Raw genomic sequence first — 16,522 nt, 5'->3', positions numbered from 1 at the left:
TTTTATTTGAAATGTACGCTGAGTTTGTTGGAGAAGACCGTTGGGAAACTTGTTTGTTAGATGAAAATATGAAATGGCATACCATTTTAAAACAATATATTTTTACATATATTAAATGCTTCAGGTTGAAAAACAAAGAACAAAAGTAGCAGATACAAAACCGTTAGACTATATCTTTACAAATGCTGGTAGGACTATTTCAGATGAAGAAATTTCATCCCGAGCATACAGGTTTGACTATCCAATTCGTTGGCTTCAAAGTCCTTCAGATGCAAAGGCAATAGGATTTAGAAGAGTTTTGTTTTCAAATAGAACTAACGCATTTATGTTCGCAGTATATTTTCATGGGCAGTATAAAGGTCCTGATGGTCTAATAGACAAATTTGCCGAAATGAGAATCTTTACAGTTCGTTCAGACGAAAGTCTTGAGAAAACTCTAGATGACTTTCAAACTCAAATGAACAAATATTATTGGGAATTTCAAGAAAAATACGACTCTTTACTAAATGGAACATACTATCTGAAACTAGAATATGACAAGATGAACTCCACCGTTTCATTTCAAAAGATTGAAATTAACCCTCCAAGAGATACAGAGTTTTTATTTTGGGAAGTAGACAAACGTTCTTGGGCACAATTTCTTCGGTTACTAAACCAGAACGAACCATTACCACCAGATGGTCCATTTAAATTTATACTTCCACCAGCAGATTTGATGGTTTATAGAAACGTGTTTGACCCTCAAAATGTTATGTGTCATGCAAGTTTCAGTTCAAGCAACAATAGTTTTCTATGTATTGGTAAGGACCTTTATGACTTTGCTTCTAAATTCTACGAACCACCTAGTAACAGTTTCTCTGACTTTCAAGTTTGGTTCACAATAAATGGTGTGCAGCATATTATTCCATTGTACTATGACTTTTATCTCGAATTGTCTTTCATATATAACTACGGAAAAGTGCTGAAAAAGTATTGAATGTGAAGATATTAGAAAATAACATTTTTTCTAACATCGTAGAAAACTCATGAAAACAATTTATTTTTGACACTTTCACAAAAAACATAAAAAAGTGAAGTTAAACGTTAAGGTTTACTGAACTGGTTGGATGTCGCCTTCTGAGGTTATGTAGAACGGCTGACCCGAGAAGTGGAACAGTGCTCTGAGAATTTGTATAATTCGTGGAATTGGACTCTCTCTGTTTGGAAGTTGTATCCATGGGCGCTTTGCAAAGAACTTGAGAAGAGCTTCTTTCTTCATCTCCTTTATGTCGTCTACAGGAGTGTTTTCTGGTATTTGAATTGGAATTCCGGTTTCAATTTCGATTTTCAGCGCACCTCTTCCAGACAACCAGAAGCCGAGGGACTTGTTGGCTTTGTCCTTGCCCAAGTACTGCTTAACAACTTCATTTATCTCTATAAGGTAAATTGCCTCATCTAATGGCTCGATGTTGTCCATTGTTCTGTTTCAGAACTAGTCTTGTACTTTTTCAGAACAATACTTGTACTGTTTCAGAACTAGTCTTGTACTTTTTCAGAACAATACTTGTACTGTTTCAGAACAAGACTTGAACTTTTTCAGAACAAGACTTGAACTTTTTCAGAACAAATTTCCAGTAAAAGCTCTCAATTTGTGAGAAAAATTTTCTGTTTCAGAACAATACTTGTACTTTTTCAGAACAATACTTGCACTTTTTCAGAACAAGACTTGCACTGCTTCAGAACAAGACTTGCACTGCTTCAGAACAATATTTGTACTGTTTCAGAACAAGACTTGCACTGCTTCAGAACAAGACCTGCACTGCTTCAGAACAATATTTGTACTGTTTCAAGACAATGTCCGACGTCCCACCAACCGAGTTCATTCCCAAACCAGAGGAACCTAAAGCACCAGCCCCTGCACCTCAGTTCCAGCAAGTTCCTCCGAATTACTACCAATTTCCACCTCAAGGTTACTACCCACCACAAGGCTTCCCGAACTACCCTCCTCAGCCTATGCCTTACTTCCCCAACCCTTGGTTGTTCCAGCAAGCTCCACCTCAGCAATTCCAATTCCAATCTCAATCGAAGAGAGACCAAGACTTCGAAGAAGGTCTGACCCGCTTACGCAAAGAGTATGCTACAGCTCCAATTGAGAGAAAGTTGTTCCCGGACCAAAAAATATAATTTAGGTGAAGAGGTGAGATTTCACCTGTTTTTTCACCTGTTTTTTCACACTCTTGAATTTTCATGAATTTTATATATTAATGTTTTCGTTAAGCCACTTTGTGCCGTCAGTCAGTCAGTCAGTCAGTCAGTTTAGGAAAGACTTTAGAAAGTTGTTGGAAAATAAGTCCTGGGAAGAGTATTATAAGGCATTTTGTGAAGAATATAGCAACAGTCTGAATTCCGGCGGTTGCTTTTTATACAAAATTCATGCAGGAAATTCTTGAGTTTTGGTTGAAAGAATACGGTGGAGCCAAAAGTGGCTCGACCTCAAAACAAGCATTTTATGAGCTTACTAAGGGCGTTATAAATGAATTCAAAGGTATTTACATACATCCTGACCTCGTTCATTTTGTTGCTGAATTCAGCAAAAATAATGTTTAGGGTAGATGGTTAGATCTAACCCGATTTCTAACCCGATTTCTACCCTCTTGAATTTTCATGAATTTCCTTAAGATAGAAAAAATAAAGTTAGTTTTATTTTTATTTATTTTTTTATTTTGTATAAAAGAACAGAAATGTCAACAATCGGCACAACAACAATTCAAACAACAGCACCAAACTCGTTAGTCATGAATCCAACATCTATGTTAGTAGAGATGAAAAGCTTCATTCCTTCTTCATCTACTTTCGAAACAGAAATACAAAGAATAAAGCAAGAACTTTTAACAAGTAATTTAGACTGTACCGCACAGGATGAAGAAAATGAACAGTATCTTTATGAAATGGAGGACCTCATCGACCATTTGCCTAAACTACCTGAAATCCAACAACAAAAGCTCACTATTCCTGAATTCGATGAAATAGAAGTGAAACCAACTGACTCAGTAGAAATAAAGAAGTTCATACGAAAGGTAAATTATGAGTTTCTAGGATATCATTGCAACCATAAAGTTATGGACAAAGATTGCGACATGGTATATAAGAACATCTCTGACATATATAAATCGGGGGGTTTAAGACATACGACAACTTTGTTTCATTAGCTGCAAAATGTGTATGGCAGATAAGAGATAAAGATAGAAGAGGTAAGGTATGGAATGAACAGATAAAACCAACTGCTTCAGATTTAAAGAAAACCATTGACGCCTTGGTTGTTTTAGCAGGTAAGGTTTCAGAATATAACGCAAAAATGAATCCGCAATGTTCTAAATGTAAAGCAGCAATGAGGAAATATAACTACTCCGTCAAAGAGATAGAACGTATGCGAAACGACTATGCTGACTTAAAGAAAGAAGCAGAGAAGCCGGTAGAAAATAAAATGGACATGCTGTCATTTCTGAACAAAAACTATCCAACTGCTGACGATTTCCTTCTATCTGACGTCAAGAAGAAGTATAAAGAAACCTTCGGCATTGTTAAAACTTTTGATATCCTCAGCGAAGAAATAGAAGCTACGAAATTGTTTAGGATTTCAAATATACATCGTACAATTCATGTAAAACGCTTGTGAAAAAAAGAGGTGAAAAAAGAGGTGAAATCTCACCTCTTCACCTAAAATATATTTTTATTGAATTCAGCAACAAAATTCTGAGTAAAATAATTTTTAGGGCATGTGTCAAACCGTTGAGTTTTCACAAAATTTAAAAAATAACGTTTACCATGTAAAACGTTTATAAAATAACTGGGGTAGAAATGAGGTGAAAAATGAGGTGAAAAAAAGAGGTGAAATCTCACCTCTTCACCTAAACATTATTTTTATTGAATTCAGCACAAAAATCATGAATTTCCTTAAGATAGAAAAAATAAAGTTAGTTTTATTTTTATTTATTTTTTTATTTTGTATGTAAAGACAGTAATGTCAACAACAGAGAACACAACAACAGTTATAGTCCATGAAGCTATAAATGAAAGAATACGAGTACATACAGTATAACAAACAATTGCGTCTAATTCGTTCGGTCAAAGACGATATGTACCAAATGCAAAGTATTTTGACGGCTTGTTTTTCTCCAGATACCAAACATACAGACGATTGGTTCAAAAACCAAAGCACACAAGAACTTTTGAGCGAAGCACAGCGAGACCGACTTTTTTCGGGGTCGCCTAAAACTCATGAAAATCGTAAAAATTTGCCAAATGGTTTGAGAGGTTGGTATGTACATAGACTATTAGTAAATGCAGTTGCAATGTGGGCTTCACCACGTTATGCTTGGAATATTTACAAACTTCTTGACGATTTACATACAGAAATGAGAAAAGAGATGGAAAAGAAACTTCAAGCAAAAGATGAAGTCTTCAGAAAAGAATACCACGTTCGGTACCAAAAGGTAAGGAAAAGAGTTATAAGTATATGATTTATACTGAAGAGTTGGAGAAAGAAGAAGACAGAGATATGGTTATGTTGCATTTAGTCAGAAGAAACAACAAAAGCTTTTACGACCTTGCTAAGATTTACAAATCTGACAGAAATTGGTTCTATCGCGAAAACTTACCGATTTCAATGACCCCAAATGAAGATGTGAAACAAATAGTTCAAGATACGTTACCTCAAACACACTATGATATTAAAGGTTGTACAATACTTACATTCAAAGAAGACTTAACATTACTGAAAGAAAAAATAACAGAGTATTTTGACAACTTCAAACAAGTAGGGTAGATGCACTCTTTATTTTTATTGACTTTTTACAATTGGAACTTTGTTTGCGTAGATATGAATTCTGAAAGAAGTATGAGGGTCTTGTCTGACTTTGTACTTCTCCCATAGTTCATGTCTGTCAAACTTACCTGCCATGGACTCTTTCATAAGTTCCATGAAATCGTCTTCGGACAATCCGGGGAAAAGTATTATGTCAGTAAGTATTCTTTTAACATCCTTACTTAAACTCTTTGCTGTCTGTACACAAATGACAACTGAGATGTTAAAGTGTCTGAGCTTCTTAAGAATTCGACACATATCTTGTTCTCTGTTCTTTAACAAAGGATGAGAGGCGAAATCATCTAAGATAAGAAGACACCTATGAGGGTAGTCTTGCAATCGTAAGATTGCAATTTCTTCGAAATGTATTCTATCTCTTTCTGTTTGTTTCTGAAGTGTTTCTTCTCTAATATTCTCTGCATTTCCTCATTAGGGTCTTTGAACTTAGAATTTATATACTCATTTATAGCATTATACTTCAAAACTCTTCTTTGGTACTTCTTTATCCAATCTAACAACTCAGTATCCTTTATACATACTAACTTAGACTTCTTTATAATATCTTTGAACGAATTGACGGTTTGGTCAAATTGACCAGAAGTCGAACAAATAACAACTAACTCATAGAATGGGTTCTTCTCATCTAGTTCTTGTTGTTGTGCAGCCATTTTAAGATAAGTGAAAGTCTTACCCGACCCAGGTGGTGCAATTAGACCTGTTATACCATTCTGAGCAAATAAGAACTTGTCATGTATAGGCTTTATCTGAGCATTTTCTAACTTCACCTTGTTCTTATTTAAAACATTCTCAAATTTCTTGTCAATGTCAGCAAACTTTTTTTCTAACATATTTTTAGAAAAATTAAAATTTTTATCTTTTAGAAAATGTCTAGCGATTTCGCTATCTATATTCGAGACAAGCTTTTCGACAGCAAAACATCTGTCGACCATAAACTCTTACATAGTGTAAACAAGAAAGGTGAATTTGTTCTAAAGTTCTGTTTCTGGGAATATGACAAGAACCATAAAACATTAGGCAGAGAAGTCTTTAAGTTTGTCAATGACAGACTTGTTGACAGAGATGACGCCTCTTGGAAAGATGAAGTCCAACAAAAGTTCTTAGAATGCAAAGAAGACACATGCGCTTTTCTTGAAGATGAAATAGAAAACAGAATAGAAGAGCTATTAAAGGACAAAGAACTTTTACATAGATATGATTCTGAGAAATTTGACATATCTCCACCAGAGAAGAAGAAGAAAGAAAAGAAAGAGAAAAAAGTAGAAGAGAAGAAAGAACCTGAACCAGTTCCAGAGAAAAAGAAATTTGACATGTAAAAATAAAATTTTATTTTTAGAACATTTCTGGGTCAATGTCAATGTTCTCTTCCTCTTTAGGAGTAAACACTGGCTTAGACTCTAAAATCTTTTTACCCAATTTACCTTGAACTTCTACAACTTTAGACTCATAATATTCATAGTCGTCTGTCTTCTTTGGTTCATAAGGTATAACAAGTTTGTATGCTTTGCCTTCTTTAAGGTTTGAGAACCTTCTGTCAAAACTTTCTTTGACTGTTAACAAACCTTCTATGTCTAAGTCTTCAAATTTCGCACCATTTTTAGTCACAATAGCAAACTTAACTGGTTCGATGTTCCAAACTTTGCTGAATGAAGACTTTTCAAAATGGTAGAAGTAAACATTCAAATATGTGAATGGGTCTAGTTCTTCTTTAAGTCCTGACATGTACTTGTTTACTGAAATATATTTCGTCATTTTCTATCGGATAAAAAAAATATTTTTTTTAAAAATTTACTCAGAAAAAATTTTCTTTGTATATACACCATTCTGTACGTCTAAAAGACTTTTGACATTTGCCAAGAATGTACGTTTAGAAGCTGCCATATAACCATATTCTTGACAATATTGTTTATATTCATCATATAAAGACTTTTCATCTAAACACTCAAAGTCGCTTTCTTCTATGAACAGTTCATATACACTCTTGTTTGCTTCTAACAATGTTTGTCTCTCTTCGGTATGTGGAATTTGTCTTGGATTGAACTTAGAAATATCTAATGTCATGAAATATGAGAACAAGTGGTTGTAAAAGTCAGATGTCAAACATTCTGACAAGCGTCAAAATATTCAGTATCTTGCATATGAGAATCTGACGTTCTGACAACTACATATCTTCTGTCAGAACTTTCTAACTTCATCGGAACAGCATTGTTTGAAACCATAATGAAGTTTGCAAACATTCTCACAAAACTCTTTGGTCTTTATACTTTCTTTCAACAACTCCAACTTTATCTGTTATAAGACTCTTCAAAGCATCTGAGTTCAAAAACTTTTGTTGTATCTATACTTTGAAGTTCATTGCAAACTATAAGTTTCATATTCTCAATAGAAGAGTTAAACTTGCCACAGATGTTTTCTAAGTTTGTCATATTAGGGTTCGAATAACCTTCTAATAGTTTGCATAAGATATCTGTAAAGAATGTGTTCTTACCTGTTCCTTGTTTTCCAATTATAATGAGAGCAGTTTCATTCTTAGCACTTGGATGTTGTAAGATGTTTGCAAAACCAACATAAGATATACTCATATAGACTCTTTCGTTTCCATTGCATATAATTTCTTTGACATGGTCTAACCAAGCTTCTATAATATTTTCTTTTCATTCTACTTGTTCATATTTATATCCAGTGAAGATAGAATAGAAGTTTGGAGAAGGTGTATAAAACTTTATACCACGAACTGAAAAATCTTCAAGTTTTGACAATAAGATATCCCAAGCATCTAACATCTTCATGCCAACTTGTACGACTTTTATTTTCTTAAGTTTCTGTCTACATTCTTGTTCAGACACTATTGTTGCTCTTGGTTTGTTAAAGACAACATCCCATTCTTTCATAACATAACATTCTGGGGCAGAGTCGACATAAATGACTAAACGTTTCAAATTCTCGACTGCTTTGTTATAGTCTCTAAATGGACACATATTTCTGAATGCTTGGAAGTCATAAAAATCTGAAACATCTATTCTGTACATTTTTATAAAAATTAAAAAATAATATTTTTTTATTCTTGACTTTGTTGTTGCATTTGTTCCATTTGTTTGCATTTGTTGTTCTTGAGCTATTTGTTTGTGAAGTTGTTCTTGTAATACAATACTTTCACCAGTTGCATCTTCCAATTCGAAACTTTCTGCCGTCATTGACAAAACATAGGACATAAAAGTTTTACAGGAACAAAGTTTGCGTCAACTAATGTCAACGTTATACTTGCCAAAAGTGTTTGAGTTCACATAAGGTTGAAAATTCTGCATTCGAATGAACAATAGGCAAACCAGCAGAGAAAGTATTGTTTATACGCATAAGTATCTTTTGGTCATAATAGTTTCTGTCGACATTTCGAATAACACTTTGAACCTAAGTTTGAAAACAATATATAAGATTGGTGTGCTTAATGTCAATGGAATAGACATTCCTTGTATGACACCTTTTCCTGTTATAGGAAACTGTTGGTAGTAAAAACCAGAAATAAGTTTTTGTATTATAGCTCATATCGTTTATAGTAAACTCAGTCGGACATCCAAACATAATGAAACCTGCTCTAGTTGCAGCACATTTTACACCCGTACTTAAAGTATTAAATAAGTCAACAAAACCTGTTGGTGGTATATCTGAGTAAGTATCTTCAAAGGAGTATTTTTTACCATTCACAACAATAAAGTCTTCTGGTGTCAAAAGCGCAAAACAGGCTTTAGTCGTCATTGTGTTTAAGGTTAGTTTACAATATCGTCCTTGAGGACTTTTGTAAGTTTTGTTGTTATAGAATTATATGACTCAGGGTTTTTAGTCGTAATAGTATAAACCATTATGTCTTCTGCCATTTACTTAGCAAATAAATTTTAATGAAATGTTGTGGTCGTCAAATATTTTATAACGTCTGGGAAACTATATTTTAAGTTCAACGTTTCACCTCCTTTCATAACGTATATCTTGTCAATGACATTATATGAAACACCACAGCAACTAATGTCGGGTTCTATTTCTTTGATGTTTATATCGTCTGCCTCTGTCAAAAGTTTCAATAGTTCTTTCAAAACTTCATGAGGTGCAATGACATATGAGTTCACTTTTACAGGGTTGTGTTCGACCAAGTTTAACATTATACTTAAAGCTTGACAAATCTTCTCCTGAGTTTGAAGTTTGTCTTTCAGTTGTTGGTAGTCGTTTCGAATATCTGCAACAGAACTTAAGCCTCTGTTAACTTCAGGATATGTTGGTTTTTTACAGGAACAATTGTTATACCATCTTCGTCTTCGTATGGTTTCCCCACTTCAACATCTCTGTCTTTGACATTGACAACAACACTTTGACTGTTTGTTTGAGTTGGTGAATTTAACTTCACATCTGCCACCGCCATTAAACCTTTTGAAACACTTACGCTTCTATTTTTCGGAAATGACATTTTACTTAGAATAAAAAGATTGACGTATTCGGATATCTTATTGAATTGAAGCAGAACAAAGTTTATACTCACAAACAATACAAATACATTGACAGAATAGTTCTTTACACAAACAATGGAAAATGTTATAGAATAGCAGTCTTTGCTGAACCTAAATATTTTCATAAAGCAAAGAAAGTTGGTATAAACTGAAATGGTGAAAGTTCTTGAAGCAGACAAAAATATAACTTCAAAACTTACAGATATTTCTAAAGGTAAGTTTATAATACAATATTATGTCAAAACTGGCGTACTGTCAATATTTGACGGAGAGAAGTTAGTTCAAGAACAAATTACTGACCTGCTGCCAAAATCTGCTCGATGGAAGCTGTCGTTATGCCAATCTGAGGAGCCCTAGCAGGTTTCATCGAACGAATCTTCAAAAGAGCATCTTCCGTGAAAAGTGCTATTGGTTTTGTAAACTTCTTTGCTCTCAATTCATCTGGACCGTCTCTGTCACCAGTATATTGTATTTGTACAGTACCAACAGTTGAAATACCACCATAAAGTCTTCTGAGTCAGCAAATGGAATGCCAAGCCAAAAGTTTGAACGGTCTCCATTTGTATATTGAGTTTTTTGACCTCCTGTATGAGTACATACTTTCACATATGGCATAATAGAACTTTGCATTTCAGGGTTAATGGTTGTTGTGAAATTGTTGTTAAAGTTCATAGCATCTAATGTCAAGTTGTATGACCTCATATCCTCAACTGTAGAATATTCTTCTCTTGGATAATATTTGCCATCTATGTTTTATATGATATTTAATACCAGGGTTGTAGAAACAAGAATAGTCATTTATAGTTCGTCTGAACAGTACAAACATAGTATCTGCATGTTTCATTGCAGTTGTTAAAGCAATATCTGTTCTTGCACCTGCGGCTCCTGGATTTTGGTTTCCAACTTCACCTGCAAAGTCTTTGACAGATATTTGGTGTATAGGGAACATAAGTGGAACTGCAATATATTTGGCAGCTAAAGCATTTGAAATATCTGGGTCCAACATATAGACTGCAAGTCTGCTTTCTATTCTCTTGCATTCAAACTGTTCGCATGTGAACTTAACTGGGTCCCAAGCAGTTCCAGCAGCATTGAAATAATAGTTTACTTCATTGTTGAAGTTTGAGAAACCAAAGTCTAAGTCAACTTTGTCTTTGCAAAATTCGGCGAATGACGTTTGATTTGTTCCCTTTACGTCTGTAATAGTGAATGGGTCTTGTGTTGGTGCAATGACTAAGTTATTTTTGCTTGGAGTAAGTTCAATAGAAATTTTTCCTGCCCAGTTTGGTAAGTATCTTAAAAACCTGAAGATGAGGAAAGATGACAAAGGAACTCTAAGTTTCAGTTTTACTTTAGTGGCAGCAGTTCCATCTGAACCAGAAAGGTTAACATAAACTCCTGGAACGTTAGGGTCAAGTCTTCTTATTTTCTCAATAGTTGCATACTGGTCTGTTTGTTCTCTAGCTTGTGGTTGTACTGAGTTTCTCAAAGCGAACCATTCATAGTTTGCCCATGTTACTGTTTGAACTAAGTCAGAGTTAGAATATATCTTATATCCCATGAAAACTTCTGGAGCATATTGGTATCCGACATAGAAAATTCCATTGCAACCTTTCTTGTCAGACAACTTGGCAGAAGGTTTTATTTCAATGTCTTGTTCCACGTATAAGAATGAGTTGTCAATAGAAATAATATGAAACCTGTCGCAAGCAATATCTACTGTTGTTGAAGAACCTTCTCCAAACTCACCTACGTTTCCATAAGAAACAGCAGTTGTATATTCGTAAGTTCCAGGAACTATTTCTGACCTTCTAATGGCATTGTCGCATTCGGTATACCATTCGGAAACATTTCCGTTCATGGCATCCAAAACTGTTGGCGTTATATTCTGAGCGGCGTACATTTCATATGGGTAAAAATATAGAATAGTTGGATTTATGTGTCATAATAGAACCCACTCGGACCAAGCTTTACTTTCTTCCTGACTGAGTTTTTAACTCTTCTTTTTCCTTCATTGCCACTACTTTCACTAGATGAAGTTACTTCTTCACTACTTTCACTTTGTTCTACTCTTCTCTCTTCTTTGGTGTCGCTTTTGGTAACTTGCCCTCTGCTTCAAGTTGTTGCATCTTTGCCTCATGTTCACCTAGTATGTTGTAAATTTCCCATGTCCTTTTTGCCTTTGGGCTCTGGTCGCCCATCTCAGGTAACCTATATCCTAGAAAGATTTTGTCATAGTTTGTATTTGAGTCTTCGCGTATTGTTTGCATGACTCTTTCCTGAGTTTCCGGTTCAAGCTCTTCAAACAGAGCTTGTCCATATGGAATAAGCTCGTTTCCAAATATATGTTTTTGTAGCCATTCTGGTTTTCTTTCCATGTAACCAATAATATCTTTTGTGAATGGGAAAGCTTTTACCCAACGTTTCAGTCTTGCGTCATTTATTTCTGTAGTTGGTTTTATTTTGTCAAGGAACATGTTTTTCAATACTAACATTTCATTTGGTACTGTCCATTTGAGTTTTCTTAAATATTCATCCCTTCTCAGTTCATTGTCTGCAAAGTAAGTTTTTATGACATTTTGCAAACTTTCGTTTGCAAGGTCATGTACAATAGGTTCTCTTCCTTCTCTCTCCCTAACTTTCTTTCTAAACTCTTCACCAAATATACCATCTCTATGGTTCTGTGTAGTTCTTTGAGATAAATGTTCTAGAACGTCAGGTGTTATATTTCCCTCAGCCATGTTCATTTCATACTGGTCCAAAATATCTGCATCTTTCATATCTTTCAATGGCATTAAAGCCGCGCTGAAAATACCCGTTATATCTGGTTCACCATTCACTTCCATTGCGTCTACAACTTCTTGGAATTGAGGTTGTAAGTTTATGAACCACCTATCCGGATTAGCTTTATGACCCCATCTCATTGTAGTTCCATAGTCTGCAGAAACAAAAGTAGGTTTGTTTCCATCTTGGTTAGGTTCTGAATGAACTTTAAACAATGTTTCATTTCTATATGTTTTGTTGAAATTTAACCTTTTATTTTCACCGAGTTCAGCCAAAGATTGAACGTTATATGGTCGTAAGTAAAAAGGATTATTGTATTTGCGTACATTTTCTTTCAGTACTTCCATTCTATGCTGAATATTTTCATCTGATGTTGGAGTCTTTTGTATGTCGGTGAACATTTTTCGATATTCTTCTACTATGTCAGCCGAATTTTTCTTAGACTCTTGGAAAGATTCCATATTCTCCGCATACACTTGTTGAGGGTCAAGATTTTTCGGCTGTTCCAAATCTTCATCTAGTTCTGTGAAGTTAGTTTCCAAAAGAGGGACTTGTTCGTTTCCTTCAGGCTCTTCTAGCTGTTGTTGCTGAACTATTTCTTCCATGTCTGGTTGTATCTGAACTTCTTCCTGTTGAGTTTCTTGTACCTCATCTGCTGGCATTTCATATATTCCGAGACCGTTTTTAACAAGTTCCCTATCTAAGTCATCCGACTCATAAACCTTTCTTCTTTCGTTCCGTCTCTATTTTTTACGCGTTTCATGAAGAGAGTTGAATTATCATTTAGCTCTGACATCAAATATCTCGGAGTAAATTCATTCATGTCATTTGGATGATATGCTATTAAATCATATCCCTTTGCGAGCTTGTATTTTCCAGGTTTGAGATTATATCCGATTTTATGCTGAGCCATAAAGCTAAATAGGTTCGGGTCAGTATTTCCTTCCTTGAATTTTCTAATAGCTTCTTTATATCTGTCACTAAAGTCAAGAGTATCTGGGTAACCATAATCTTCCTTAAGCATTTTTAAGAATTCTTGGTTTCCGTTTTCTCTACTTCTTTTATGTCCTTGCTCTGTTTGTGGTTGTTGTTGTGCAGGGTTTTGAACTGTTGGTTGTTGTGCAGGGTTTTGAACTGTTGGTTGCTGTGCTGGTTGTGGAGGTGGTTGTTGTGCTGGTTTTGGTTGTGGTGCAGGGTTTTGAACTGTTGGTTTTGGTTGTTGTTGTTGTGCTCGATTTTGAACTGTTGGTTGTTGTGCAGGGTTTTGAACTGTTGGTTGTTGTGTTGGTTTTGGTGCATGCCTGTGTCTGTGTCCATGTGACGATGTAAATGTTTTAGGTAGTCCTGGTGCAGGTGCTTCTCTTGGAGGGTTTGGTGGTATATAAGTTCCACCAGCTGGCACATATGTTCCATCTGCAGCATAATGTCCTACCTGACTTTTCGTTCTTAAGAAAGCATTTACTAGGTCTGTTTTGGTCTGTTGTAACTCTTTTTCTTGACTTTCCACAACAGTTGCTCTAACGGCGTCATAGGCACTTTGAACTGCCTGTCTCGTTGCTGCATCTGTTATTTTCGTCATATTTTGTGCTACTTCTCTTAACTCTTTGTCGAAACCTTCAGACTTCAGTTTCTTTCCAGATGAGAAGTCGTTCACTAGTTTCACCTTACTATGAAGAGCTTCGAAGGCATTCTTAAAGTCAGCATTCATTAAAGCTTCATTTGAACTGTCTTCATCCGCTTGTATTTTTGTCCTTATTGACCCTATAAGTTGGGCTGCTTTAGCGTTGGCTTGGGCATCTAACCAGTCATTATTAGCTTTTATATATTCTGCGCTTTTCATTGCCTTTTGCATGGCTGCGTCGTTATTTTTACTTTCTTGTGCTAAGTTTTCATACTGTACGGTTTGGTTTTGCAACTGTAAAAGTTTTTCTGCCTTTACATTTGCTTCAACTTCTTTTTATACTCATCGCTATCCATATATGTCTTCAGGGCTTTTTGTTTTATCTCTTCATCTTTCAGTACTTTATATTGAGTAGTATGGTTTTTCAAATTTATAACATCTTGTTCCATTTTTGCTACTTCTGCTGCTTTTTCTGACACTTTTTCGCATATTCCTCTGTACTTAGTTCTTTCAGTTGTTCTTCTTTCTTCTTTTTCTCTACGTTTAACTCATTGAGTTTCTTTGTCTGTCTGTCATATTCTAGTTTCTTTTCGTTTTCACTTATTTGTTTCTGTATGTCTATGTTTGACTTTTTGACATCTGTTATTTGATTTTTGAGTGAACTCAAATTCATTTGACTTTGAGGGTTATAAGCTGTTCCGTCTGCAGCTCCACCATAGCCTGCCATTTTCGCTAAAAGTGCCGCTCTTAAACCTCCACTCTGTGCACCAATAACTCGGTTTAAAAGCATAGGGTTGCTTGACATTTGTTGCAACATAGTGGGGTCATTCATCATTTGTTGTTGCAACTGTTGTTGTGGTGTCAGTTTTACTATTGGATGTTTCAATGCTCCCTTCCTCTTACGTATATTCTTACGTAGCTTACGTGGCATTTTAAGTGAAGCTAAAAAGCGGTTTTTGACAGATGTTTATATGACACTTTTTGTTCAGCACAAAAAACTACTCGGTCAAAGTGTTGTCAGTTTTGTAAAATAACCGTCCTATCTCATTCTATAAGGGGGAAAAGGCTTCTCAAAGTATACTTCCTTGGAACGCCTGTAACTTTTCCTGTAGCGACGATAGACCCTTACTTGTCCGGACAAAGTTATACTATTTTGAGTGCTCTACAAAAAAGTCAACGGCTGGCTCGTCCTCAGAAATTTTTGATGGGCTAGAGGGCGCAACGCGCCTGGAAGCCCCACTACCCTTTTAGATATATTAAAATTATCGAGTTTTAATTTTTGAGTTTTGAATCTCCCGAATTTCCCATACAAACATATATTAATTTTATAAAATATAGAAATAAAATCAGATTCTACAATGCTTTTTGAAATGTGTCCAGGTGTTTGTATATATATATACACGTTCATTTCTATCGGCGCGCTCCGCGCGCCGATAGAAATGAATGACAAGGCTATCATGCACCAGTGTGTTATAACAGATCGATTTTATTTGAAATTTCATAAATTAATAATTATAATAAATTTGATATTCAGAGACGGCGCTACGCGCCTTTTAGCATTCTGGGCACTTACGTGCCCAGAATGCAAGCTTGAGAAATTTGAAACGAAGTTTCAAATTTCTGCCTTGCAAATATGCAAAAAGAAGAGGGGGGCACAAACTTGCCCAGTGAGGTGAAGTGAAAAGTGATGGGTTTACATGTCAGAAATGTAAACTGTCAGATTTGAAACAAAAAATGGATTATTTTATTATTATATGATAGAGAGATTTGGTAAGTTACTATCAAATTTGTAAGTAAGGGGAAAAAAGTAAGAAAGAAAAAAAAATTTTAAAAAATAAAAAGCCACTCGCTTCGCTCGCGGTTGACAAAAAGAACAAATTCGAAAAATAATTGTATGAAATTACGAAACTAAGCCGCGAGCGAAGCGAGTGGCTTAAGAAAAGAACAGATTTGAAAAAAGATTGTATGAAACTACGAAACTAAGCCGCGAGCGAAGCGAGCGGCTTAAGTAAACAACATATTTCAGATTATCGATACTAAAAATTTTTTTATTTTATTACATTTTTTTGCATTTTTTTTAAGGGTGCACACGAGAGGATCATGTAAACTTCAGAATTTAGAACCTTATTTTTAGGCATTATCTTGACTATCTATTTAGGCTCGAAAAGCAAAAAATATCAAAAAATACAACTTGACTCCATTATGACCCTTTCATGGAGGTAGTTTTTATCCGCTAGTATTTTCCCTTTGAATCTCTTTACAATTCGAAATCAAATTCAAAACTCAGTAGAAGAAAGGAAGAATCGACTTACTACGGTTGTAATACGAATAAATACATATATTTAATTATTTTTATTTACATAATAATTGTTTGAAGCTCATATTCCATCAAATTTTTAAATAAAAACATTAAAATGTTGAAAATGTTCATATATTTTAATAGGGTTTTGGCACTTTATTGAGGAATTACTACATACATAGTCGAACTGAACTTGATATTTTGAAATTTAAATTATTTATCAAAATTAAAATTTAACTTGAAATTTATAATTATTTAGTCATATTTTGCATAATTCTAAGTAGATTTTGTAAAAAATCAAGAAAGAAAAATAGTAGTAGGGTATGAAGGGTTGTGTGACTTTTTTTGCATCATCTATATATAGATGAAGGTATATTTTCACATCTTCTATATATAGATGATATAAAAATTTTTTCTTACGTTTTTTAAGTCATGAATTTGTAAGAAAGCGCGACATTATTAAA

At 34.7% G+C, this 16,522-nt stretch overlaps 9 protein-coding genes and 6 pseudogenes across 15 annotated transcripts, besides 4 other annotated features; 5 read left to right on the top strand and 10 right to left on the bottom strand.

The window, feature by feature from the left end:
• Nucleotides 1-12,335: part of a mobile genetic element that runs on past the window's edge.
• TVAGG3_0022080 lies at nt 116-753 on the top strand (annotated as a pseudogene). Its single transcript has one exon. A coding segment is annotated over exon 1 (638 nt).
• Nucleotides 1,091-1,456, bottom strand: TVAGG3_0022070 (uncharacterized protein; the record flags this gene model as incomplete). The annotated part of the gene is made up of 1 exon (XM_051220169.1): nt 1,091-1,456. The coding sequence occupies one exon, from the start codon at nt 1,454-1,456 to the stop codon at nt 1,091-1,093; it is 366 nt and encodes a 121-aa protein (XP_051105155.1).
• On the top strand, nt 1,834-2,163 carry TVAGG3_0022060 (uncharacterized protein; the record flags this gene model as incomplete). The annotated part of the gene is made up of 1 exon (XM_051220168.1): nt 1,834-2,163. The coding sequence occupies one exon, from the start codon at nt 1,834-1,836 to the stop codon at nt 2,161-2,163; it is 330 nt and encodes a 109-aa protein (XP_051105154.1).
• On the top strand, nt 2,721-3,188 carry TVAGG3_0022050 (organellar and viral DNA polymerase type B; the record flags this gene model as incomplete). The annotated part of the gene is made up of 1 exon (XM_051220167.1): nt 2,721-3,188. The coding sequence occupies one exon, from the start codon at nt 2,721-2,723 to the stop codon at nt 3,186-3,188; it is 468 nt and encodes a 155-aa protein (XP_051105153.1).
• TVAGG3_0022040 (organellar and viral DNA polymerase type B) lies at nt 3,335-3,655 on the top strand (the record flags this gene model as incomplete). Its single annotated transcript, XM_051220166.1, has 1 exon — nt 3,335-3,655. The coding sequence occupies one exon, from the start codon at nt 3,335-3,337 to the stop codon at nt 3,653-3,655; it is 321 nt and encodes a 106-aa protein (XP_051105152.1).
• On the bottom strand, nt 5,163-5,691 carry TVAGG3_0022030 (annotated as a pseudogene). Its single transcript has one exon. A coding segment is annotated over exon 1 (529 nt).
• TVAGG3_0022020 (uncharacterized protein) lies at nt 5,728-6,177 on the top strand (the record flags this gene model as incomplete). Its single annotated transcript, XM_051220165.1, has 1 exon — nt 5,728-6,177. The coding sequence occupies one exon, from the start codon at nt 5,728-5,730 to the stop codon at nt 6,175-6,177; it is 450 nt and encodes a 149-aa protein (XP_051105151.1).
• Nucleotides 6,194-6,613, bottom strand: TVAGG3_0022010 (protein of unknown function, DUF4108 family; the record flags this gene model as incomplete). Its single annotated transcript, XM_051220164.1, has 1 exon — nt 6,194-6,613. One exon carries the CDS (start codon nt 6,611-6,613, stop codon nt 6,194-6,196), a length of 420 nt encoding a protein of 139 aa, XP_051105150.1.
• On the bottom strand, nt 6,650-6,922 carry TVAGG3_0022000 (Poxvirus D5 protein-like family; the record flags this gene model as incomplete). Its single annotated transcript, XM_051220163.1, has 1 exon — nt 6,650-6,922. The coding sequence occupies one exon, from the start codon at nt 6,920-6,922 to the stop codon at nt 6,650-6,652; it is 273 nt and encodes a 90-aa protein (XP_051105149.1).
• TVAGG3_0021990 lies at nt 6,958-7,890 on the bottom strand (annotated as a pseudogene). Its single transcript has one exon. A coding segment is annotated over exon 1 (933 nt).
• TVAGG3_0021980 (protein of unknown function, DUF4106 family) lies at nt 8,752-9,012 on the bottom strand (the record flags this gene model as incomplete). The annotated part of the gene is made up of 1 exon (XM_051220162.1): nt 8,752-9,012. One exon carries the CDS (start codon nt 9,010-9,012, stop codon nt 8,752-8,754), a length of 261 nt encoding a protein of 86 aa, XP_051105148.1.
• Nucleotides 10,231-11,257, bottom strand: TVAGG3_0021970 (annotated as a pseudogene). Its single transcript has one exon. A coding segment is annotated over exon 1 (1,027 nt).
• On the bottom strand, nt 11,421-11,555 carry TVAGG3_0021960 (protein of unknown function, DUF4106 family; the record flags this gene model as incomplete). Its single annotated transcript, XM_051220161.1, has 1 exon — nt 11,421-11,555. The coding sequence occupies one exon, from the start codon at nt 11,553-11,555 to the stop codon at nt 11,421-11,423; it is 135 nt and encodes a 44-aa protein (XP_051105147.1).
• Nucleotides 12,336-12,612: 277 nt separating the features above from the next.
• Nucleotides 12,613-13,990, bottom strand: TVAGG3_0021940 (annotated as a pseudogene). The gene has a single exon. A coding segment is annotated over exon 1 (1,378 nt).
• A 465-nt stretch (nt 13,991-14,455) lies between these two features.
• Nucleotides 14,456-14,690, bottom strand: TVAGG3_0021930 (annotated as a pseudogene). The gene has a single exon. A coding segment is annotated over exon 1 (235 nt).
• A 714-nt stretch (nt 14,691-15,404) lies between these two features.
• Nucleotides 15,405-15,427: a mobile genetic element.
• Nucleotides 15,405-15,427: a terminal%2Cinverted (terminal inverted repeat of MuDR-6/TvMULE4 transposon ID:TVAGG3_0021920).
• A 414-nt stretch (nt 15,428-15,841) lies between these two features.
• Nucleotides 15,842-16,368: a mobile genetic element.
• Nucleotides 16,369-16,522: the final 154 nt, after the last annotated feature.

This window comes from Trichomonas vaginalis, chromosome IV (genome assembly GCF_026262505.1).
Source record: "Trichomonas vaginalis G3 chromosome IV, whole genome shotgun sequence".
Taxonomy (NCBI): domain Eukaryota; phylum Parabasalia; order Trichomonadida; family Trichomonadidae; genus Trichomonas; species Trichomonas vaginalis.
Note: the sequence above shows the minus strand (reverse complement) of the source record. Positions and strands in the feature narration are given on the sequence as shown.